Source organism: Ammospiza nelsoni, chromosome 20, assembly GCF_027579445.1.
Source record: "Ammospiza nelsoni isolate bAmmNel1 chromosome 20, bAmmNel1.pri, whole genome shotgun sequence".
In the NCBI taxonomy this organism is placed as follows: domain Eukaryota; kingdom Metazoa; phylum Chordata; class Aves; order Passeriformes; family Passerellidae; genus Ammospiza; species Ammospiza nelsoni.
In genome coordinates, this window is record NC_080652.1 from 8,157,254 (window position 1) to 8,182,417 (window position 25,164).

At 44.7% G+C, this 25,164-nt stretch overlaps 3 protein-coding genes across 5 annotated transcripts in view; 2 read left to right on the top strand and 1 right to left on the bottom strand.

Moving 5' to 3' along the window:
- Positions 1-14,475, bottom strand: part of AK8 (adenylate kinase 8) — a 66,630-nt gene extending 52,155 nt beyond the window's left edge. The window contains exons 1-5 of one of the 2 annotated variants that reach the window (XM_059486442.1): positions 14,050-14,196; positions 12,086-12,170; positions 8,205-8,254; positions 7,388-7,501; positions 1,875-1,943 (exon numbers count right to left, since the gene is read on the bottom strand). In XM_059486442.1, coding sequence (XP_059342425.1) covers positions 1,875-1,943; positions 7,388-7,501; positions 8,205-8,254; positions 12,086-12,167 — 315 coding nt within the window. In that variant the 5' untranslated portion in view covers positions 12,168-12,170; positions 14,050-14,196. Of the gene's footprint in view, positions 1-1,874; positions 1,944-7,387; positions 7,502-8,204; positions 8,255-12,085; positions 12,171-14,049; positions 14,197-14,448 lie in introns of those variants that run through there. The other variant, XM_059486443.1, reaches the window with a different exon arrangement.
- Positions 14,476-14,709: 234 nt separating this feature from the next.
- On the top strand, positions 14,710-16,564 carry LOC132082333 (sperm acrosome-associated protein 9-like). Its single transcript, XM_059486571.1, has 5 exons — positions 14,710-14,798; positions 15,216-15,386; positions 15,467-15,669; positions 16,135-16,273; positions 16,388-16,564. Exons 2-5 carry the CDS (start codon positions 15,243-15,245, stop codon positions 16,472-16,474), a joined length of 573 nt encoding a protein of 190 aa, XP_059342554.1. The 5' UTR covers positions 14,710-14,798; positions 15,216-15,242; the 3' UTR covers positions 16,475-16,564.
- Positions 16,565-17,297: 733 nt separating this feature from the next.
- Positions 17,298-22,334, top strand: LOC132082218 (sperm acrosome-associated protein 9-like). Of its 2 annotated transcripts, none has more exons than XM_059486385.1 (4): positions 17,298-17,405; positions 19,007-19,168; positions 19,984-20,186; positions 20,676-22,334. In XM_059486385.1, the coding sequence occupies exons 2-4, from the start codon at positions 19,025-19,027 to the stop codon at positions 21,004-21,006; spliced, it is 678 nt and encodes a 225-aa protein (XP_059342368.1). In that variant the 5' UTR covers positions 17,298-17,405; positions 19,007-19,024; the 3' UTR covers positions 21,007-22,334. The 2 variants fall into 2 exon arrangements, with proteins under 2 accessions (XP_059342368.1, XP_059342370.1); XM_059486387.1 differs by lacking the exon at positions 17,298-17,405 and adding an exon at positions 17,934-18,094.
- Positions 22,335-25,164: the final 2,830 nt, after the last annotated feature.

Sequence of the window (25,164 nt, forward strand, 5' to 3'; positions counted from 1 at the left end):
TGATCAATAAAAATGTTCTCCTCAGAGAATGCCAGTGACATCTATAAACCTGTGAGTGTCAAAACAACGGCACAAAAAATCCTCTATTCCTACTGTCAGTGGGATGAAAGCTGCACAATTAATGCCAAGGCAATGACACCACAAGGAGAAATAAAACAAACAGCTGGTGGTACTGTGGTCCAACATGCTGCTCCTAATCTGTGAACATTTTCAGTGAAAACATGCTGACTCATGTTTTGAGAGAAATGGCATAAATCTGGTCAGTGATATAAAAACCCCACAGCCTTAATTCTGTTTTGAGTTACACACAGAAAATATTACACTTGAAATGCATAGATCCCCTTTCAAAGGAGAAAATAATTTGTGGTCACTTTGTGTGTGTCTATCTATTAATGTAAAGATTTTTAATAACCATCACACCTTTAAAAACAAATAATGTGTTTTTCCAAAAACCAGTTGAAATCTCAGCTGGGTTGATTACATCTACTCCATTCCTGCTGAATGTCAGGGAAGCTCCATAAAGGTTTTTTCCCCCCTGGTTGTGTAAGACACCCAGCACTGATTCAGAGCTGCTGGTGACAACAACAGGAACATGAAATGCAGGCAGGACTCTGTGCAGCTGTTGGCATTTTAACCACCTTGTCACCTTACTCATACATGACCTACTACTGAAAATAACTCACTGAGAGATCCATCCCTCATTATTGACAGAACTAAAGCCACGCCAACAATCATAGAAAAAAAAAAAAGGAAAATAAGGTGGATGCAGCCTGTGGAGAGTGATGGGTTTTGCTTGTACACTGAAAGTAAAACTCATGTTAACAAACACTGGGGAAAGTAGCTGCTGAAAGCATATGTTCTTTTAATCAGGGAAAGAGACCTATGTGGAAAAATGAGCATTTTTGAGAGGTTTTAGAGCTCTTGTTATAAAACACAAATGAACAGGACAGAATATCATGTGTGGTTTTATTTCAAACAGGTTCTCCTGCCAGCTGAAGGGCCTAAGTCCTATGTGGATATATTACAAATAAAAAATACATTGAGTGCTACCAGATACATAATCTGGAATGCTAAGTAACTAAAATTACTTAAAATGAAGTCAAATAGCTCAGCTAAAAAAACCTTCAAGGAAAACCAGACAGACCCATATAATTCAAGCACAGTGAACAGCAATACAAAGTTTAATTCTGCTTTGCAAATTCAACATTAATAGGTCAATTATACAGTAAGGTCTGCAGTGTTTAATGAAGAAAAGTTGATACTATTTAGGATTTCTGCAAATTCCTTTATTTCTTCTTTCTAAGGATCTAAAAAGTCATTGCTTCAGTCTCCCAGATGATGAAACATGGAGCAAGAAACACAGAATGCCACAGTTTTGAACACAACTAAACCTATCCAAGCTAAGAGTGAAAATATTAATTATTACCCAGAAGACAATATATTCAAATGCAGTGTTTCCTAACAAAGGAAAAAAAAGAGACACAACCAGAAACAAAACTGAAATTAGTAACGTTAAGACTCTTTTCCTCAAGAAGAGCCAAAAACCCTCAACAATATCGATTCCTATCTATTTTCTGTTTATCTTTTTTGTCCACTCCATCTCTGCCAGTTGCCCCAGGCAATCAACAAAGCTCTGCTTGTTCAGCCTTTGATCATCTCCGTGCTGGAAGATTAGCATATGCATACTCTCATCCTCCCCTTTATCCTGTTAATAAAGCTCCAAACTCCCTCCGCTGATGTTCAAGAAAGCAACTGGCTCGGGAGCCCCGATGATTTGCCCCCATTCCCTGCTCTGCTCGGGACTCGGAATGCTAAACACCAGGCACGAGTTGTGTAAGTGCTTATCCTGCAGCCCTCTGAGGAGCAATTCTTACTTGTTTGATGCAGTCCACGTTTGACAGACGCTCCTGGATCAGATTGGCCCAAAGCGCGTTGGGAATTTTCTAAAGAAAGAACAAAAAAAAAAAAGAGGGAAAAAAAAAAAAAAAAAGGGCTGAATATTCACAATTGAGTTCAAAAGGAATTTTACCATGCAGGCACTGTTGTGGTTAAAGGTGAAGTGAGATGTCTTCTTGGAAATAAAGAAATAAATAATTCCGTGCGAGTCCCGGGTCATTAACACGAGTTAATGACCAAGAGTTAATAAGGGCACAAAAATCAGTGTTAAAGGGAAGCTGAGCACAGAGCATGAATATCCATGGGGGTTTTGCACACTGGCATGGAAGCAGTGCCAAGTTCTGCACACTGACACACACATTGGACACCAGACCTGCAGAGGGATCCAGAGGAACATCACATCCACAAATCATCCTTTTAACCACGAGGATCTGACCCCCGACTGCCCCAGTGACAGAGGGCTCAGCACCAGGGACCTGCCAGCTCTCAGTGACACAAACAGAACCTCAGACACTGAGCAAACAGCACAGAGTCTGATTTTCAGGAGGTTTGTTTCATTGCTTCAAGTAACTCTCATCATCCAAAAGGTTTATTTAAAATGTATTTTGCAGTTGAACTTAGTTTATTTTTAAACTCAGGACTGTGAAATGGGATGGAAACTGCATCTGCCAATATTTCCAAAGTGCTGTTTAGTTCTGTGACTGCTGCTTTGCCCATCTCTAGAGATGTTTTGTAAGAAGGTATTTGCTATGTGACAGAAGAACCAAGTTCCTATACAGATCAGCATCCCTCAACATTTCTTCCATTGTATTCGATTTCCTAACAAGAAATCAGCAATACTTTCCTTTCCTTCTAGTAAGAATTTGTTCCACTATCTTGTTAATTTAGGCTTTTATTCTGTGCTGAACTTGGTTAAACTCTGAGTTAGCCAGTTTGAGTTAAAGTCTAAACTTCTGTCCATGCAGCTCATGACAGCCATTAATCATTTCAATAAATGCCTTGTCTTATTCATTCTGTCATTATTGGTAAATGAATACTCAGGAAAAACCAACCTTCAATCAGATTCTCTACCTCCTAATTAAAATAAATGATCTTTTACTTAACAATGTGAGCTTGACTCTCTGCTCCCTTTAGTTCCATATCCTGTGGCTTCTCATTTCTATTTCCTAACCACTTTGAAGGGTATAAACCTAAAAATGAGTATTTCTATAGGCTGGGAGAGTTAGATAGGGCAGGAATCAGATAATTATCTGTATTCAAGATAATATTCCAACATATTTTTCTAATCTACATGCCTTTTCCAATCTACATATTTAATTGCCGCTAATTGTTAATAATTAGACAATTGTCTTTTAATAAGACAATTAATTACATTGATCAACTATAATACATGGTTGATAATTACATAATCAACTAATCCTGGGACTCGTAGCATCTGGAAAAAATATTCCTTGGAGCAACCCCTTTGAACTTCAACTCACACAACGAGAAAAATCTGGCTGATGATGTGGGAAGATTTCATAAAATCTCCTTTACTAGATGATGAGACAATCTCACAAGGAGTGGTGGGAATGGCACTTTGAAGGAAGGTGCAGAAAGTGCTCCAGCACACCCAGCAGAGCCCAGGTGGCCCAGGCAGGCAGGGTTTGCTTTTCTTTATCTCGTTTCTCCCCAGCTCTCAGTGCCTCTCCGCACATCAGCCAACACTGGGGCAGGTAGCAGAGCGGGAGGGAAGGAAATTGCTGCTCTTGCTCAGAGCCAGCAGGTCCCCAGGGTGCTTTGTCAGAGCCCCTGCCACCTTGCACAGGGGCACCACGCTGCTGCCAGGGACAGCCAGCACCTGCCTGCTCCTTCCACACGCCGTGTCACAGCAGGCTGCTCGCTGCTGGGGGCTGCCCTGCCAAACCAATCCACACCAAACTCACCCTCCCTCCTCTCCGTGCAGCGGTGCTCTCACTGCTGCCTTTGCAGTGGGGTTGGCTGCACAAAAACAGCCAAGGACACGCGTTCAGCTATTTCAGTGTTTTCGCTCCTTCTGCTCTCTGTGGCTCCATTCCAGTCTCATTTCCTGGGCAGTTTTTTCCCCCCACTGAGCAGTGGCCTACAAAATCATTTTCAATAGGCTGCTTGCAGAATGCCTAATTATTCCTCTAGAAATCAGGATATCTGGTACGTATCAGGCAGCCCATTTATCATTTATCTCTCATAAACACATAAATATATGGTGAGCCTGGGAGATGGGATTGCACTTCCCAGAAATCTGCAATAATGGGCAGTGACACACATTTGGTAACAGCCAAACCACACCTTGCCCACAGAGCTGTCCCAACACTGAGAGCAGGTAAAGGAAAACTGCTCTGGGGTTTTGGTCAGGTTCAGAACACTTTTCTACCCACGCTGGTTTAATCACTATTTCCATATTTGCTGAAAAACGGTACCCACTCATGATTAATTTTAAATATTCCATGTTATTTCAGGAACATCATACTTCAATTTCCATGCCTGGTCTACTCAGAGTTGTATTTCATTCCCCTTTCATAAAATTGCCACACTTTTTTGGTAGGGCAGCTTTTTCAGTAGACATTTTTCTTGGAAGTTTTGGATATATTTGCTCTGAAAACAACTTCAGCTAAAAAATTCTGGCTTCTCCAAACTGGCACCTTGGAGAGAACAGCAATCAAGTCTGAAGAAATTTACTTTGGGATCCTGAGTATAATGAATGTTTAGATTTATTTTTTTCAGATAAATACACATGAAAGGTTGGTCTTGTTTTTAGATACACAAACCTGAAACATTTTCTTTTTGTTCCTTCAGAGTGGCTTAGATTGGAATAGATTGGAATGCTGACCATGCATAGTTAAGGATGCCTTGGATTTATTTTTCTCTTCTATTTTATTTCTTTTTAAAAAGCACAGGGACGTGACACAACTCTGGAGCAGCTTGAAGTTATTAGGTATTATGCAAACACCTTAACTGCAATTTAGTGGAGCATTAAGAGCACACCCATCCCACAAAACCCACAATTACCACAGTTGTTTCAACTTCTTATTTTACCCAGTTAACAGGAAAAGTGAAACATGCAATTGCTCATCATTAGACTTCACTATAGGAAAACCTGAAGATGCTTCCTATTAACATTATAATAACTAGAGATGAGGGAGTAATTTGCAATGATTTATCCAAAAATGTAGCCTCTTTTTCTGTTCATGGAATATTTATTGGTAGCTTGTGGTTCTCCAATTTACTGAATATTCAAAAATATCTGACTTCTTTTTGGAGTATTTTTACATGCAGAATGATCACATTTTGCTTTGAACACTCAGTATTTAAAATTCACTACCTGAGCTGTGCTCATTAGTCAGTGGCCAGGTATGTGTGGGTGAATGATTGCTTGTCCAACTTGAAAAATGGAACTTCAGAGAGCAATGATGGATTTTAAAAATGCCTTCCATGGCTCCCTGTGCCAGGAAAACCCAAATGCTTCAATGGGTGAACACAAAGGAGATGGAAGCTTGGCTGAAGGTAGGTAAAATGAGTAGGTAAAATATGTGAACAAACATTTGCAGAGCTTTCTGCAGCCTTTGACCAGATCCAAGTGACCTCAAACTGCCTGACCTCTGCTCTGGGGTTAATGCAGCCACATCAGCCTTAGGAGTGAGAAAAAACATTAAATTGTGTTTATGATCTTCACACCAGACTCTCCAAAAACCACAGCCTTATCTCCTGCTTTTCCTCTCCATTTATTAAATTGCCTTGGCCAGGACTACAAATTCTTAATGCCCTGGTTATATCCAAACTCATATAAAAGCTCTTGTTCTGCTCCTGAACATTCATCCCAACCTAGAGAAACCCAGGAGCTTCCTCCTAATTCTAGGAGTTACATTCAAAGAAACAAACTCACATAAAAGAACAAAATTATTTAGTGAAAACCTCCTCCTGGGGTGCAAAAATCAACTCCAAAGGCAAACTGCACAGTGCTGAACCACCAGCAGCCTCTGCTCTGCAGGCCCTCCTCACTACCTGATTAGCCTTGACATTTTTGACTTTCATCTTCCACACCATCCATCTTTTTACATCAAATAAGCCCAAAAGGACACCCTTGAAAGTGCATCTGTATAGTCTGAAATATGTTAATAATTACAGTAATTAAACCAAAGGGAATTTTTGTTTTAAACTCTCCCCCTCCAAGTATAAATTTATGAACCTATCAAAACAATCTTTAATAATTAGAACTAAGATTTCAAAGTACATATCCTCAGTAAGAATAATTCCATCTCACCCCAGCCAAATGCAAACATTTTTGCCAGTGAGTTCAGGGAGTTCAGTGAACTCTTTGCTCTCAGATCTTGAAGTGTGCTACTTGAGGCATCTCCAAACTTCATTTACTTATCCAGTATTTTATTCAATTATAAACACTACCCTATTTTAGCCTAATTTTCTAAGGAAAAAACCCCAATCTGTGTATCACACTGTCTGCCATATCAGTAAATTACAAATCTGTTGGCCAATTCCGATTCTAAATTGGATTTAGCAGGGGTGCAGAATTTCTACAGGTAGGAAATTGCTTAAATTTTTATGAAAATGGGTGATAAAGGACAAAATATAAACTCAAACTAGTAGACTTGTTAGAGAAAATCACAAAAACCCAGACTTCTTCCAGTTATTTCTCATGGAATACCTTGACACTGGAGGAAGGAATCAGCCAAAAAGGCAGGAATCAGACAGTTCTCTGTATTCAAGATAACCTTTCAACATGTTTTTTCAATCTGTCACTAATTTTTAATAATAAGACAATTAATTACATTACTAATCAACCGATCCTGGGAGTCATGGCACCTGGAAAAAAATGTTCATTGAACATCAATTAGGATGCTCACAATGAATGGATTTAAAAATCTGACTGGAGCCACTCAGGTGCACAGAATTGGGGAAAATTCAACAATCTGAGTCAGCTGCTCCTGCCTCAGCTTGAGAGCTTCCAGGGCTGTCAGGAGCTGACTGGATTGTCATCCTCCTTTTGAGCTAATGCACCAAGTAAGTTATTTGTGTCATGCTACAGAGAAATCAAGCATGCACAACTAAGTAGCACTGTCAGATCAAAAAAAAGTTCTTTGTGTACATATTTTCCAGAGCATTTTGTACCAAAGGAGACCTCAGAGATTAATGCTTATTTTATTGAGATTATCAAACATGCCCAGATAGAAGACACTGTGTTTAATAATAGAATGGAGCTTTTCTAGACTGGATTGTGCATTCCTGGATTTTTCCCAGTTCTGCTGCTTGTTCCAAGGTTGGAATTTTCAAGACTTCCTTTATTTTGGATTGTCTCCCTCTCTTGCCCCTGCTCTGTGTCCTGACACACCAATGCACAGCACAGAGAGAAGAGAATCTTTACTGTCATCTGCTCAACTCAGCAGTGGAAATCATGGGAATGCCACATAATTCCTGTTCTGTGACACGAGAACAACTGGTACTATATTCTCTTACACACCTGGTTTCTTTCTTTATATGCCTTTGCTTCCTCTGTCTGCCTTAATACTTCCTTGAATAACAAAGTCTCCTGAGAGACACGTATGGCATTGAAATGTTTACAAAGCCACATTGCCTGAGGGGAGGAAAAAAAAATACAGGTTGAAATATTTGGAAAGAAAATGAAGCATTTTTTTTTCAGAAGGCTGCAGAAAAAGTTTCCTTAGCCATACATTTAAGTATTCAGACATATATAAGCACCTTTAAGTAGTTTCTTATAAAGATGCTCAAGAGTATCCAGCTTTGAATAGCAACTTTTTCAACTCCTGCACCTTAACACAGAATTTAAAGAAGGAAATATTCTTCCTGCCATGCCCTCACCAGCATCATCTGCCGTTTCTGAGGTTCAAATGCAACTCTGACCTTTGCATTTAATGGTGCCAGTGGACTTGAGACAACTGACCATGCAAAAGGAGCAATTCACAGCAAGGGAACACCACAAATGTGGTGTAATTGTGTAATTAACTTATTTCCCCCAGGCTAATTAGTCCTGTTAAAAGGCAGGGAAAACAAGGCAGGCAGAATCCTGTTGTATTCCAGTAGTTTCACTACCTGAGTGAGTTCTCACAGACCTCACTTGAAAATATCTATTTAATATGTAGTTTAACACCCAGGTGTATCCCTCAGGAATAACACCCTTTAATTTGTCTGGTGTTCATCTATCACTTGGATAAATGTCAAAATTCTTTTCCCAGAATAAAATTCTCCAAAATGCTGAGCTCAGTAGAAAGTAAGAGAGAGAGTGGGAAGTGCTGCAACACTGAGGGTAAGGTACTCACAACTGTAGTTTTCCCAGAAGCAGGTGGACCAAGGACACAAATTCTTGGAGCTGTGGAACAAGGACATGCAAATATCAAAGTGCAGAACAGCAAAAATCCCCTCCAGTTTCCCACTCTTGTACTGCATAATACCAATGTAGCCAGCATGAAACAATTATTGCAGCTGGAAATCTCAGTGGGGATTTCAGGATTTGGCCCCACTGGGGAAAAAAAGGGGGAACAGAAAATCAGTGCCACCTGGGTCCTCCTTTAATCTCCATGGTCAATGAGATTAACACTCTAACCATGCCACTTGGAGAGATAGATAAGATATGTATATCTCAATCCATTGAAACATGGAGAGTTTAGTGGGTGAACCATAAGGTACAAACATTTTCTTACCTGAGCTTGACTTTTATTCCTGAAACACTGATTCAGAACTAACACATTTTGTGCTGAACAAATATTTCAGTTTTTAGTTTCACCTAAATAGGTTGTGTCAGGGCTCAGAGAAGATTTAGATACTGCAGAATGAAGGACTCCCTCACTATGCTTTTTGACAGCAGCCTTCAATTTTTCTAGTCGCCATTTAAAGTAATTTTCGTCATTTCTGTTTCTTGTGTTTCTCTGCTGCACATTCCTCTCCTTTCTCTGAGGGGGCAAGGTACAAAAATGCATCCCAGTTCTGAGGAATTCCTAATCCAGTGCACACACACAACACAATGGGCATGACTGCAATGAGCTTTGTTGGGAATGAATCAGAGGCAAGACAAACAGGAGAAAATGGAGTCACTCTTAGGAAAGTATTTGGGACTTGTTCCATAAATACACTTTGGGCTGCAATCCCTTGAACTGTCATTTTATATTAACAGCTTTGATGTTTTTTCCCCCTATACCATAGGGGGGAAAAAAAAATCCCCAAATCAGAGTCTGTGCAGCAGGGACTGGTTAGTATTTATTGGGAGTAACACAGGTCAGAGCAGAGGGGGGATTCACTCACCCAAAAACCTCCTCAGCTCTCAATAACCAAGGGAGATCGTGTCTGATGGGAGCAGACAGGCAAGGATGTGAAATGTATTTTCATGAGGCCTTTCATGCACTTAACAGTTATTGGGCAGGTGCAATTTTTAAACATACATGAAACCCAAATTACAGATTCATCTTTACAAAGTTATCTGACTTGGAAGGTTTAAGAACAACTCCCCCCTTATTGGTTCCTGCAAGTGCAACAGAACTAGTACACAATGTAGAAAAATACTTTAAAAGGATACATCAGCTTTTTTTATCACCTAATTTCTTTCAAATGTAATGTGATTAAATCCTAGGGTTTTTTTAAAATCTAACACCTTGAAACTCCAGCCCGGTACTTAGGAATTATTTATAAACAGCGTCATAAAAGAGTGCTTGGGTGCCAACACTAATCAACTTCTTCAAACCACTTCAAAGAAAATCAAAAAACCTTTCCATCCACAGATCCTTTTGAGGTTTAACTAGGAGCATGATTTAAAATTCACAAGAAAGCCCTTAGGTATTGAAGCTTTAATACACAGCTTTCTTGGACAAACGTTTGATAAAAAACGAAACATACCATTATATACACCATCTCATGCTTTAATATTGCCCAGGGCTACTGTAAATGCTCACTTTGTACTAAATCTGGTTTGCTCTCTGCTTAGTGGCTGGCAGCAGATGGGGCAGTGTAATTCACTGATTTACTCATTTGCACACTTGTAGGACTCCTCTGAAGCCTTCTCCCCAAACATCTGACACAGGGGCACCACCAGGACACCACTGGGTGTAATGTTTAACCCCTCCAAGCAGCAAATAGTCACTATTTAATGCAGCAGCTACATGAAGGCAGGAAATTCTGGGAAATGCCTTTTTCTTCAGTAAAAAAATAATATTTAATTCTGTATTTAGTCTGATGAGATCTTATGGGCTTTACTTGTCCAAGTAAAGCTAGTTTTAACATTCAACAACAATTTTAGCAACAACAAATTACTCCTTTTGTCAGGTGTAAATTTGGGTTCCTATTCCTAAATATGGGTTCCTATTTTAATCCTGAAATAACACAAAACAGCTGGACTCACAGAGTTCCATTTAAATCCAGAAGATTCTATGATTAATGTCAATACAACAAAATTTGCTTAACTTGTAAGAGAAATCTTTTGTCAAAGAGGAGAAGCACAGGGTACACACTGAACATTCTTGCAGAACTTTTTCCTTCAGAGGTTTGAGCTCACAGAAATGCCACTCAGACCCTGAAAGCTTTTTTCATTAGCACAAACCAAGATACCATGTAGAAAACTTGCATTTTTTGAATATGAAAGAGTTATCAGCCTTTATGTGGCCCTTGAAGGTTTTTAGAAGGAACACATGAAAGAACAATAGCACAGAGCCCTAAGCACACTTTGCCACACATTTGACCTACAAGATTTTTGAGGCACTTGTAAGCTATAATCACCATTAGACTGGTTTATATTTTTAAAAGTACTTTGGATCCTATTATTAATTAAAAAGGGTTTTTAACTTCACACCTGGGATAGATGCAATGCTTCTTTTCCACACATCTCTGTTTGAAATTTTCTCTAGGGCTAAAACTGTCTAGGCAAGGCAAGATCATGAAAATTCATCACTTTACTGATGGCTCTAATAAGGTTTTTTTCTTCTAAATAGTCAGCACCTTCCTCCATGATCAAAAAGTAAAATCAACTCTGCTACACATTTCTGTTACATTATTTTCCATATAATTTATTCTTAAAACAACATTTAGGCTTTAATTTTAATTAGAGTCCCTCTCCTTCCTTACCAGGGTGTTCCAGACCAAAATCAGACAGCATTTTCCCCTTGACAAACAACTGCTGTAATTCTGTCTTTAGCCTCTAAGTACTGAAGTCATTAGATGGAAACCTGCCTAATTCTGCTAAAATAATACTGTGGGGCTGCAGGACAAATGTTAGCCCAATGTGAAGAAATTTTATCAGCATTCTATCAAACTGCAGGAAATTCTTACACATATTTTCCACGGGTCTGCAAACCAGATTGATTATTCAGGCTGCCTGCACCAGAAAAGGCTGGGCACAATTTGCAGGATTTGATTTTTTTTTTTTCTTTAACATATTTAGCAGCATTTCAATCACCATCACTAAGAGCTCACGGCACCTCCAGTGATAATGATTTCATTGATGCTGCAGCACAACTTTCATAATGGTTTACTCTGGTTTTAAAGAAACATCAAAGCTCCATGACACCAGCTCCCCCTGACAGCTCACGCAGAACAAAAATTACAGTTCACTTGTGCATATCCAAATATAATCTGCCTAAGGGTGAACAGTTTGTAAATCAAATAATTTGATTGAGGGTACATGCTTTTATTGTGCAGAATACAGACTTCCCATTCAATTTACCAGGTTTTGTTCCACAGAGGAGCAGACACACTCACTGTTCCTTCAGCTGAGATGCCACTGAGCTGTGGAACTCATTAACAGCAGAGAGTAACAAACTAATCAAAAAGCAGAGAAATCTGCCAGCCCAGGTAGAATAGGAACCCAAATTTACACCTGACAAAAGGAGTAATTAGCGACCTTAAAGACAACAGGAAATATCAGATGGGGCACAGAAGGCATTAATAATTGATACACCAGAACTCTTTGTTATTCCCTTAGAGGGTTTCATTGTTAGAACGGTTAAAGTGCATTTCTTATTAGATTACTCACTAAAAAAAGAAATTAAAAGCATCTTGCCTGTAAGTATTCTAAAATGCTCACCTTTTTTTTTTTTTTTTGTTTCCCCCCCCTCCCCAAGACTCAGCCTGAAAAGTTTGATCCATCACCTGCCAAGAGCAGCACAGCTCCCAACAAATCAGGAGCTGAACTATTTCTGGTGTCTCCATTTCCACTTACCATCATCATTGTTTTGCTTTAAGTGGTTTATCATGAACTCAATGGGATCATCTGGCTTATGAATTAATAGCTCTTCAAGCATGTTCTGGAAATAAATAGGACAAAGTCAGGGGAAAATTGAACACGGCTCTGCAGTCGTGATATCTTGAATTTTTACAGCAATTTTACAATGAGGATCCTAAACAGCTTATAAATGCTTATTTATTTTCTTTCACAGACAAAATTGAGACTTCAGAACCTATTTTAGATGCTGAAAAACTGAAGATCGTCAGAAAATTGCCAGTAAAAAAACCCAACCTATTCAATTCAGTACATAAGGACACCAGAAATATTTGGTTCGAGCAGACGGGGGTTGAAAATGAGGCAGAACGGACATGAAAACCATACAAAGAGTTTAAAAACCAGAGTTAACTTGGATTTGTGTCGCTGCAGGGCAAGAGGAGCCTTCTCTAACACATTCCCTGACCAGCCCAGAGGAGTGCAGAACGGACAAGAGCTGTGGAAAACAAAACCCACAGAAATGGCACATTTCACACCTGTACCAGCCATGGCTCCTGCTGGAAAAGGAGGGGGGAGGAAAAAAGGCAAAAAAAAGGCTTAAACCTTGCCTTGAATGTCTGTTTTGGAGCCCATTTTCACGTTGAACCCTTGAGGTTATACAGAACCTTGTTTCAGCCCCCACCCATAGCAGTGGGGAGCTTGCACTGGTTTCAGGGAGGATTTGGGCTTTACGGGCAGAAAAAAAGAAAAAACCTGAGAAATCCACACATCTCCTAGCACGACATTTCAGCCCAGCCACAAAGTCCTGTAATTAAAATTAAACATCAAACAGAACTAATGCTCTAATTTAGACAAGCTGCAGAAATGCTCATGCTGGAAGAGACATTTCTGAACAGCAGTCATAACACTTTTATATCTGCAACTGAATTCCATAAAGTCCATCTAGTCCATAAAATTTTATATCCTCACCAACTGATTGTCTGTTATTAGAGTGGCCTATTTTCCTTTTCTACCTCATCCACTTCATTAGAACAATTAAAATACTTAATCTTGTTTATAAACTGGTTATCATGCAAGTCCTGATGCATCAAGGTCTGAGTAGCACAGAGCATAAAAGATGAAATTTGTATTTTTATTGGAAGTTCATTTAAAAATTATTACTTTCCAGCAACATTTATTTAAACTAAACAATCTGGATTCTGCACTACACTTACCAGCACCTGTATAAATAACAAACCTAACAAAATCTGGGTTTATTATAATTCAAAAACGTTCAGGCTGACAGTGATTGACACTGGCACTGCTTCTTGCCCAAATCCTTTTATTTCTTCAACTCTGCTAAACTCAGTTTAATTTCACATGAGTCGATCTGTTAATCTCTGGGGGAGGTTCATATTTTGGGTCTCGTGTAGTTTCTACTTTTGTGTTTGTGTTTTGTAAATGCTTTACCACAACAATTTCAACCCGTGTTTGTGTCATTATCTTGCTCCAACACAAGTAAAGCACGAAAATACCACCCTGAGTAAATCCCACAAACATTTTATGTAATATGAGTCCCTGCAGCTGCATCCAATGACTTGTGACTTGCAAAACACAGTAATTCATTAAAAAAAGAAACAAAAACAAATCAAAACACAAATATTATGCTGCAAGAGTCATAATAAACAGAGAAAAAGACAGCACAAAAACAAAACAGGAAAAGAAATAAACATGTGTGCGTATTTCAGTGAGCTCTGAGCAAGTGAAAATGACTTTTTAGCAGAGTTTAGAGCAGCACACAGGGGAATGCTCTCCAGCAAGCTCTCCTATCACAACAGCACCAGGATTTTTAGTCCTTCCCACAAATCTCGCCATGCCCTACACAAGAGCTTTTCCCGAAGTGCAGAACCAAACCCACCCTTCCCTACAGCAGGGGACCAGCGCTGCCAAGTACCGAAATCATAGCGCCACAAGTGCACTTTTACCGCTTTATCGCTGAAACCGCGGCCAACAGGCACAACAGGAGCAAAAGGGTGAAGGTTTCACCCTGGGGATGAGCAGCAGGCGGGGACGGCCCCGGCTCAGCCCGCAAAACCTTCACCGCCTTCTCCCGCACCCAAATTATCACTGGCCCCTTCCTCCTCCACCCCTCCCGTCCCGCCCTGCCCCGCCTTCCACCGACTCCTTCCTTCCATGGGGCGCCACGTTCTCCCGCAAATCAAATCACACCTATGAGCCACAGTAACTAATTAAAATATTTAATTGGGAGAGCCCACGGCCGCGTCCCGCACGCGGACACCCGCCCATCACCTGGCAGACCCGCCCATCACCCTGCACAGGATCCCGCCCCGCTGCCCCTCAGTCCCGCCCGGGCTCCCGTTCACCTGCAGGAGCTGGAAGAGCCCCCGCTCCTCCGCGTAGGCGCCCGCGGGCGGCGGCCACGGCCGGGCCGCGTCCTCCGTGTCCGCCTCCGCCATGGCCGCCCCTGGCAACGCGACGCGTTGCTAACCGGGGCGTCATCACCGCGCGACAGAAAGCGGCCTATCCCCACGCAGGGGCGTGGCCAGTGCCTCGTTTAGTGTAGAGGGAATGGGGGAGACGTCATCGAACAGCGACGGTTGCCATGGCGGCGGCGGCGCGGCGGGGCCGAGGGCCTGCGCTGTCCGCCCGCTCCTCCCGCCCGGCCCGGCCTCTCCCGGGAGCTGCCGCACCAACAGCGCCGCAACACCGGCCGGTAGGAGCCGCAGGGCCCGCGGGGCGGGAGCGGAGCGCACACGGCCGCACGGGGGGGTTCCGGGGGGTCCGGGCCGGCCCCAGGGAGCGGGAGAGCCGGGGAGGCGCTGGGGCAGCTCCGGCCCCGCTGTGGCTGAGGCGTGGCCGCTCTGCCTTCCCACAGCCCGGCAGCGTCTGTGACATCACACTGGCACCGCTCCCCTGGGGCTCTCAGCATTCCGAAGGCACTGAGTGACTGCCGGGGCTCCGGGGCTGCAGGGCTTCGGCACAGCAGATCTCCGCTTCCCCCCCCCTTTCCTTTTTTTTTTTTTTTTTTTTAAGGTACGTTTTCCATCAAGCTACCCAATTCCAGCTCAGGCAAGATTCAGAATTGCATCATTTCTAAAAAGCAGCTTGCTGTCTCTCCTGTCCCCCACAGATCCAGCAATAAGTACAATAAGTAACCATGAATGAGGTGCTGGAGACCCTGAAGAAGATCGAGGACAAGTACAAGCTGTTCCAGCAGCAGCAGTTCACCTTCATCAAAGCCCTGGAGCGCACCCGGGAGGAAGCCCATGACATGATCAGACCTGTGTCATCCATTGTCCAGGTACAAACCCCTGAGCCATTCCATCCCAGGGAGGTGTTCCCATTCTGCCGTTTTCAGCAGCACATTTTCCCCCCGTGCAGGTGCAGTGCTACAAGGACCATCACTGCTTCAACGCCACAGACAGGCGCATCCTCAACATGTTCGTGTCCCTGTGCAACGAGCTGCGCTGCCTGAGCCAGAAGATGGAGACGGTTCACGCTGGGGACAGCGTCACCCACGGCCTTTTGGAGAAGTGCAAATTGCTCCTGAACGACAGCAACGACCTCACTGCCCTTCGAGCCACGTAGGTGCCTCCCCAGCCCGGCCTGGCCCAGCCCCTGGGGGCTGGCACTGCACGTTCCCCCCTGGCTTCTGTCCCAGTCCCTTCCTGGCTGTAGGGAGGGCACAAGGTGCTGCCCAGCTGCCTGTGCCAGTGTCCCTGCACTCAATGAGTGCTGCTCTGTTTGTCCATCCTCCCTCGGGTCCATGGCAGGGCAGGGGGTGGCCTGAGGCCCCTGCAGTGCTCAGGCAGGTTCCTGCTCCTTCCTGCTCCTCTGCACTGAGCCAATTTCTGCAGGGCAGTGTCTGTGTGTCCTGTCCAAGACCCCAGATCTGTGCCAGGGTGGTTTTTGGCGGAACTCTTCAATCCACGTCCAGCTCTCTCTGTGCTTTTGGGGAATGGCTGCCTGTGCACTGCTGCTCTCCCTGGGGCTCTCAGGGCTGTTTGTTTCCCTCTGTCCTGTGCCAATTGTTTCCCTGTGTCCCCCAGGTACCCCCACAGGGTTGTGAACTTCCTGAGCATAGAGGAATCAAAGCATCGCTATGGAGGGGTGGTGAGCTTGCTGCCCATCGTCCTGGACACCATGAGGGCCTGGGTCACACACTCCAAGAAGTACCTGATCCCCAATGTGAGTCATGCACCTGCCATGGCCTGGAAGCACAAATCCCCTTCCCAAACAGCCCCTGCTGGGCACTGTGCAGCTCAGACCTCCAATAGTAACAAAAATATTGTGTTATTGCAGGAGAAAGAGTGTGAGAGGTGCAAGTATGAAGACCCACGTTTAGGAAAGAAAGCCCCTTGGATCCCACCAGGGAACACCTCCTGTTAGAGGATCAGAGCTCCTGCGTTGTATGCTCACCACCTTTTAGCACCTGGCTGATCTAATACAGTGCAATCAACACCAGAGAACCGTCCTGAGCCCACTTTCTGCAGCCAGCCCAGCACACAAGCATTCCCTCTCCCTTGCTGATGTTTGCACTCTGCTCCTCACATCCCCACAGAAGCAGCTGCAGCTGCTCCCTGGGGCCAGCACTGCAGTGGGAGCAGGGACCAGTCAAGACTCATCAGGTTCTAATCTCTCACACATGAATCTTGGACAAATAATTTGAAACAGGATTTTACATTTTCTGAGCCTTCTTCCTGAGGAACATCCCCTCCTTGCTGCAGCTATTGGGTGAAGAAGCTGCCTGTGTGAAGGATGGGATACTGAGCAGCAATGGCCTGGCATTACAGATTCATACACGTCCCTGAAATTTTACTTGTCTCTAAAGCTCCCTCAGCCCCACAGAAACAGTTTGGTTATCTGGACCCCACAGTCCCTGTTCACAGAACAAACTTCCCATACCCGCCCATCACCCTGCACAGGATCCCGCCCCGCTGCCCCTCAGTCCCGCCCGGCTCCCCGTTCACCTGCAGGAGCTGGAAGAGCCCCCGCTCCTCCGCGTAGGCGCCCGCGGGCGGCGGCCACGGCCGGGCCGCGTCCTCCGTGTCCGCCTCCGCCATGGCCGCCCCTGGCAACGCGACGCGTTGCTAACCGGGGCGTCATCACCGCGCGACAGAAAGCGGCCTATCCCCACGCAGGGGCGTGGCCAGTGCCTCGTTTAGTGTAGAGGGAATGGGGGAGACGTCATCGAACAGCGACGGTTGCCATGGCGGCGGCGGCGCGGCGGGGCCGAGGGCCTGCGCTGTCCGCCCGCTCCTCCCGCCCGGCCCGGCCTCTCCCGGGAGCTGCCGCACCAACAGCGCCGCAACACCGGCCGGTAGGAGCCGCAGGGCCCGCGGGGCGGGAGCGGAGCGCACACGGCCGCACCAACGGCCCGGGCCGGCCGCAGGGAGCGGGAGAGCTGGGGAGGCGCCGGGGCGAGGATTCCCAGGCGGGAGAGAAGGGTCTGGGGCAGCCCCGGCCCCGCTGTGGCTGAGGCTCAGGCATGGCCGCTCTGCCTTCCCACAGCGGCGTCTGTGACATCACACTGGCACCGCTCCCCTGGGGCTCTGCCTCCTATTGCAGCACCGTCACCGAGGCATTATTGACTTACTGCTTGGGGCTCCAGGACTGCAGGCACAACAGATCGCTGGTTTTTCCTGCTTTTTACTTTTTTTCTTTTGTAATTGTGAGAAACGAGCCTCAATCTTTAAAATTTTAAAAGCTTTAAAAGGGATAAGAGGGACAAACTAATAACAGCACTGGGTGCTCGGCAACTGCCAGAGGCGTGCCAGTTAACTTAAAATTATTTCCTTATATAGTTTTTTGTTACATTGGTCAAATACATTTCATGAAGATTATACATAGTCAAAGATTCATTTGAGTTTTCATATTCTGGGAATTCTTTTTGCTTGCTTCAACCTTGACACTTCTTAAGGTGTGTGCCATACTGCAGATGAAATTGATGTATTTAATTTCCTCACAAGGGTCCGTGTTCTGTGGTTTGGCAGTTAGTGCCGGCTGAAGGTAAAATCCTTGGTAAAATCAGTGGTAAAATCCTCCTTGCATTCTTTCTTTCTATATTTATTTACCTGGTTCTTTTCAATGTTCTCATACAGATAAGATACTCCACTAGTACATGAAATCAGCATTAGCAATTTCACAAAATTATCTGACTCATTCTCACCATTGTCAGATAGTTACAAAAATAAAAGCATTAACTATTCTGCAACAGTTAATGTTATAATGCACAGCACACAATCTTTGTGGTAATATTTTGTGAGAGCCTAAACTATAATATATTTATCACACTACAATATATAATCTACTCAGGGATTGGGGTATTAACCATAAAAGGCAGACAAATGATACAATAATAAAAGCAGTGATTGCAAAATATATTATATCAAAATAATTTGCAAAAGCCAATGATTACACAGTTATTTATAAGTTTTCCATTAGCCTACGCTGTCACAGACATATTTTATGAAAAATCCTTTTGCTAGGATATTTTCTCCTGAGAAGCTGAGAGGCCTCAGAAATTAAATGTAAACAATGATTATTTGCTGCTGTGGAATGCAACAGGTGCATCTGTGATTGGTCTCATGTGGTTGTTTTTAATTAATGGCCAATCACAGTCAGCTGGCTCAGACTCTCTGAGAGTCACAAGATTTTATTATCATTCCATTCCTTTCTTTGCTAACCTTCTGATGAAATCCTTCTATTCTTTTAGTAGAGTTTTAATATATAATTTTCTTTTAATATAATATATATCATAAAATAATAAATCATCCTTCTGAAACATGGAGTCAAGATTCTCATCCCTTCCCTCATCCTGGGACTCCTGTGAGCACCACCACACCTGCACAATTTCAGCCCAGGTGAGATGTAGAATTGCATCTTTCTAAAAAGCAGCTTCCTTTCTCCTTTTCCATCCAGATCCAGCAGTAAGCAACCATGAATGAGGTGGTGGAGACCCTGAGGAAGATTGAGGAGAAGTACAAGCTGTTCCAGCAGCAGCAGTTCACCTTCATCAGAGCCCTGGAGCGCACCCGGGAGGAAGCCCATGACATGATGAGACCTGTGTCATCCATTGTCCAGGTACAAACCCCTCAGCACCAAGGGCTCCCTGCATGGCCACAGGGACAGCACGGGGCAGGAGGGCTCCTGGGGCTGCAGAAATGGTTTTCATGGAGGGGAGATGGACAAAAAGTGCCCCAGAAGGTTTGTGTGTGACTGGAGGGGTGGGGAGAGATCACCCCACCTGTGATCTCAGCAGGAATCTCAAGGCTGAGCAGCACTTTGTGTTGTAGCTGAGCACTGCTGAGCAGCCAGAAACACAGGCTGCAGGAAAACAATGAGAGCAAGGCTGCTTCCCCAGGCACACATGGAATCTGTAATCCTCAGCCAGTGGAAAGCAGCATTCCTGGCTCTTCCCCCTGGTATTGGTGCTGCTGTATCTTTCTATAGTGCTTATTAAAAATAATGGCTGTGTTACACAGGGAGGATGATGGATTGAGGGCTGAGAGTCCCACGTGGGCAAGGGCTTTGCTGGGCTGCTAAGTGAATTGTCTGGGAATTTTTATAGCATGCTGTACTGAAAAGTAGAACTTAGACCACCTGGAGACAAGGGAAGAAGAAAAATCTAAATCAAATCAGAATTGTGGATTTGAGACAGCAGAACTCAAGCCCAAAACCCAGATGGATGCCAAAGGCAGAGTGAAAGCCAGGCTGCTGTCAGGATTAGGGCACGCAATGAGCTGGTTGTCCTTTCCAAGGGCTGCGTCTCCCCAACAGCAGCAGGGCTTTGCTCATTGCCTTGAAGAGGATTGAGGCAGACATTGCACTGAGCCATTCCATCCCAGTGAGGTGTTCCCATTCTGCCGTTTTCAGCAGCACATTTTCCCCCCGTGCAGGTGCAGTGCTACAAGGACAACCATTGCTACAACGCCACAGACAGGCGCATCCTCAACATGTTCGTGTCCCTGTGCAACGAGCTGCGCTGCCTGAGCCAGAAGATGGAGACGGTTCACGCTGGGGACAGCATCACCAACGGCCTTTTGGAGAAGTGCAAATTGCTCCTGAACGACAGCAACGACCTCACTGCCCTTCGAGCCACGTAGGTGCCTCCCCAGCCCGGCCTGGCCCAGCCCCTGGGGGCTGGCACTGCACGTTCCCCCCTGGCTTCTGTCCCAGTCCCTTCCTGGCTGTAGGGAGGGCACAAGGTGCTGCCCAGCTGCCTGTGCCAGCTCCTGGCAAACACTTCCAGTGTCCCTGCACTCAATGAGTGCTGCTCTGTTTGTCCATCCTCTCTCTGGTCCATGGCGGGACAGGGGAGTGCCCTGAGGCCCCTGCAGTGCTCAGGCAGGTTCCTGCTCCTTCCTGCTGCTGCTCTGCACTGAGCCAGTTTCTGCAGGGCAGTGTCTGTGTGTCCTGTCCAAGACCCCAGATCTGTGCCAGGGTGGTTTTTGGCAGGACTCTTCAATCCACGTCCAGCTCTCTCTGTGCTTTTGGGGAATGGCTGCCTGTGCACTGCTGCTCTCCCTGGGGCTCCCAGGGCTGTTTGTTTCCCTCTGTCCTGTGCCAATTGTTTCCCTGTGTCCCCCAGGTACCCCCACGGTGTTGTGAACCTCCTGAGCCTGGAGGAGGCGCAGCATCGCTATGGAGGGGTGGTGAGCTTGCTGCCCATCGTCCTGGACAGCATGAGGGACTGGGTCACACACTCCAACCTGAAAGTCCTCTATATTGTGAGTCCTGGATGTGCCAGGTGCAAGGAGGAGACACCCACTTCCCAAACAGCACCTGAAGCTCTGACCTCCAATAGTAATGAAAATACTGTAAAATTGCAGGACAAGGATTTCAAGAAATTCCTGGCTGCAAATCAACGTCCGCAAAAAAAGAAAGCTCCCTGGAGGCCACCAGGCAAACACCCCTATTAAAGGATCAGAGCTCCTGCATCATCTGCTCACCACCTTTAAGCACCTAGCTGATCTAATACACTGCAATGAACACTTGAGATCCATCCTGAGTCCTTTTTCTGAAGAGCTGCCCTGCAGCCAGCCCAGCACACAAGCATTGCCTCTCCCTTGCTGATATTTGCACTCTGCTCCTCACATCCCCACAGAAGCAGCTGCAGCTGCTCCCTGGGGCCAGCACTGGGATCAGGGAACTCATCAGGTTCTAATCTCTCACACATGAATCTTGGACAAATAATTTGAAACAGGATTTTACATTTTCTGAGCCTTCTTCCTGAGGAGTATCCCCTCCCTGCCACAGCCATGGGGTGAAGAAGCTGCCTGTGTGAAGGATGGGATGCAGAGCAGCAAAGGCCTGGCATTACAGATTCAGACACATCTTTGCCATTTAGACTTGTCTCTAAAGCTCCCTCAGCCCCACAGAAATAATTTGGTTATCTGGACCACAGAATCCCTGTTTACAGCACACTAAGGAGGTTTCCCATACCTGCCACTGGCTACAGAGTCCAGTGTTCTTCAGCTGTGCTCTGCTGCAGCTCCTCACACCACAGAACATCTCTCCTTGCACCTCTTGACTCCTGTCCTGTCAGAGCTAGAGATGTAAGGGAGAGCAGATTTAATTTTGCCCTTAGTTTCTGTGTAGTGACAACAAGCAAACAAAACACCCACGAAACACCCCTGTGCTCCTCAGATCCCTACAAAATCAAAGCCATTTCCAGTCCATGTGATCCATGGGAGTGTGGTGGCAGGATGATGCTCAGATGGTTCCTGTTCAAACTGCAGACTGAGCTGCCTGTGCTGCTTTCCCTGCTCCAAAGCAAGGTCAGCATCAGGCCAGATGTCCCACCATGGCCCTGGGGCTCAAAATACAAAACATGAGGTCAGCACATCTCAGACCCTACAGCCTTTTCTAAATAAGTGTCCTTGTCCCCTCCAAATTACCTCCTGCTGGAAGACACTCCTGAATAAACAATTTCCCCTTGCATACCAGGCTCACTTTTCTGTGAGAAAGCTTTTGCCTTAAAATCACCAGGTTTTGGCAACAAGCAGCTAAAAACAGAAGGAAGAATTAATACAGAGGAGGGGGCATAGGAAGAAATGACAGCTCAGATGAAATGGCAAGTATTTCCAGGAGCATTTTTATTCCTCACATAACCCCACCTTGTTTTGCACTCCTTTCCTTTCCCCTATCCACTTGCACTGCAATGCACCCACTCAGTCTGGAGCAGAGCCCTATTTTTAGGGAGATTTGATCCAACTGAACTGAACCTTGGTGAACTCAAAATGGTCACAGAGCAACTCCTGGGCACTACTGGGGCCACAGCCAGTGGAATGTCACTGTCACCCTCTCTGGCTTCACTTGATATCCCTGGGGCAGAGGCAACTTCAGGTTGAAAAATCCAAGTTGTGGCAGCTGCCCTGTTGTGTTCCATGGTGCAGACAAGTGTCCAGTGACACAGTTGCTGTCTTGGAAAGGTTTTCAGGACAAGCTGCTAAGACTGAATGGTGACAAGTGTTAGGGACACAAGAGATGCTATTCCCAGATCTTGTTTCCAACCTTCTTGGCCCTGTCCTGTGGTTTAAATTTGAACACACAAGCTGTGAGGAGACCAAAGTTATTCTCCAGTTTGTGTCTCAGCTTCCAGGGATGAGCACAGCACAAATGGTTTGTCATAATAGTCCTACCAAAGCCAGTCCACCACTGCTGCTCCAATTTCCTGTTGTCATTTTGCACTTGACCAAGGTGATACACACAAAAAAGTTCCCAAATTTCAATAATAGGATTCATACATGCAAGAAACAGTTCCCAAATCTTAGTAATAATTTCTAGCCTAGCCCTATACTTTCAGTCAGTGTCAGGCAGCCAAAATTTTAAGACCCAAGCAGAAAAATGAGTGCATAAAACTTGCAGCCTGAGGTTTGATAATGACAAGACCAGCATCTGTTGGAAGACTGCAAAGTTAAGTCTCAGAAAAACATCCAGACAAATTACTTAATTTCCATACAAGTTCTCCTCTTCCAGAGTGGATGGACACTTCAAAAGACGAAAAGATACAGCAAGAATTGTTTTCCTCTACTACAAATCAAGCTGTTTGAAGAATTTACATAAACAGGCTGTAAATGCCAAACACAAAAGTGCAATAAAGTTTTACTTTAGCCTCAGTGAGCATAAAATTGCAAGATACACACTGAGAAACCAGGCAGGGCACCAGCCTGACTTTCCTACAGATCTGTCAGTTAGTCCAGAAAATAAATGCTGCTTTTTTGTTCAAAGGCTGAAATAGACACATGGGCTCGTAAGAGATGATATCAACAGAATCCTGGCATCTGTATGAATTATCTCTGTGCTCCCCTTGATTCGGCTAAGGGTCAAATCAGCCTTTTGTCAAACTGAGAAACCTGATGTCAAAGGTGGGGAGTGGAAGGGGGGATTGGACTGGATGAGCTTTAGAGGTCCCTTCCAACCCAAACAGTTCTATGAGAAACCATTTATTCGGTGATAATCATTCTGTATGTTCAATATGTGGTTCCAGCACCGAGAGGACAGGCCAGAGCTCAGATCCCCAGGAGTGAGGATGAAGGGTCAGGAGCTGTGGTGGGCTCTGGGGGAAGCAGAAGGGTCTGTTGCAGGGAGAGCAAACTCAGCATCCCAGAGATGGGATGGGCTTGGCAGGGCCTCTAGCGGCCGCCTCGGAGCAGTGTCCAAACCTCTCACCAGAAACCTTTAAACAGCTCCAACAACCCTGCTGCCCCAGTCCTGGATCCACAGGGCTTTTTAACCCTGCTCACAGATATCCAACCCCTGGGACACCCCAGGGCAGCTCTGGGGCTGCTGCCCCCACTGCCATCCCCAGAGCTGTAATTTCAGAAGAGCCAGCGGCTGTTCCCTGTCACCACCAGCCTGTTCCCCACATCATCAACACCCCGAGGCAGGGGAGGCTTTCCTGGGAGTCCTCAATTCCCCTGGTGGCGCTGCGGCAGCAGTTTGAGCTTTCAGTCAGCTGAGCATCGAGCACAAGGAGCAGAGGCGGCTTCACAGAAACCAGGAATAGTGTCTGGCAGGCAGGAGAGATCAGCCAGCCCAGAGCTGGAGTGAAAAGACCTTCAGGAAAAAAAGGTTCAGCCAAGTAAAGCCCACAGACACCAAAATCATGAGGACCATAAGTCAAGTATTTGAACAGTCTTGTCTGGAAAGCAAAGCCCATGGGAATGCAAACCAGACTTCCTTTGCAGAGCTCCTGAGCATGAACTGATGAAGCAACTCAACTGCTGTGATTTCCTACTTTGTAACCACTTTTAAAATCCACCATTGTGCCAGCAGCTAAGTAGTTCCAACGAATCAGGATCAATCAGCAAAGATATTTGCATTTCCTAAATTTGAAGTATTTCCTTCCCTAATGTCTCCTTGTGTGATTATCAGCTGTTATGAACTACCAAATGTACTGCTTGGCATTAGTAAGGAAGGCATTTAATTTTTCTCTTTTTGTACCCAGTAATACACTTCTGTGGGTAATTTTTATGTCATGATTTTTTTACACTGGCAAGTTCACCTCTGCCATGCCAATTTTAAGGGATGCCTTATTTTGAACCCATTCTGCATAAGGGCAAGTTAAATTCACTTTGTGCTTTGTTTTCATTTTACTACCCCATGCTGTAGAACTAATCCCAGTGCAGGGGTCCAAACAACTCTGTGTCACTGCTGTTTATGGTATTTTCTATATAAAATTCTCCATAAACATTACTTGGCCACAGCATGTTCACAATGTGCCACTTGCACAACTCAGACCTTTGCCTGTGTTGCTCATATTTAAGAATTATACTTAATCCTTAATTGGAATGCTGAGGCTTGTGTATGGGTTATTAAACTGCTTTGAGCAATCTTTTAAATATTAATTTATTTTAAGAAGAAAGAAAAAAACAACAAAAAACAAGCAAACAAATAAAAAACAATGAAAGACCAGAACCAGTGAGAAAGTGCCAGTCTGGGAAAAAAGCAAAACTAGAGAACAACCTTACCTCACTAGAATGGAGTGGCCCCAAAATTCCTTGTGGTCTGAGGAAGTGTCCTCATGTATGCCCTGTATGGAAGGGAAAAGCACAGACAAAGCCAACTCCTGACAG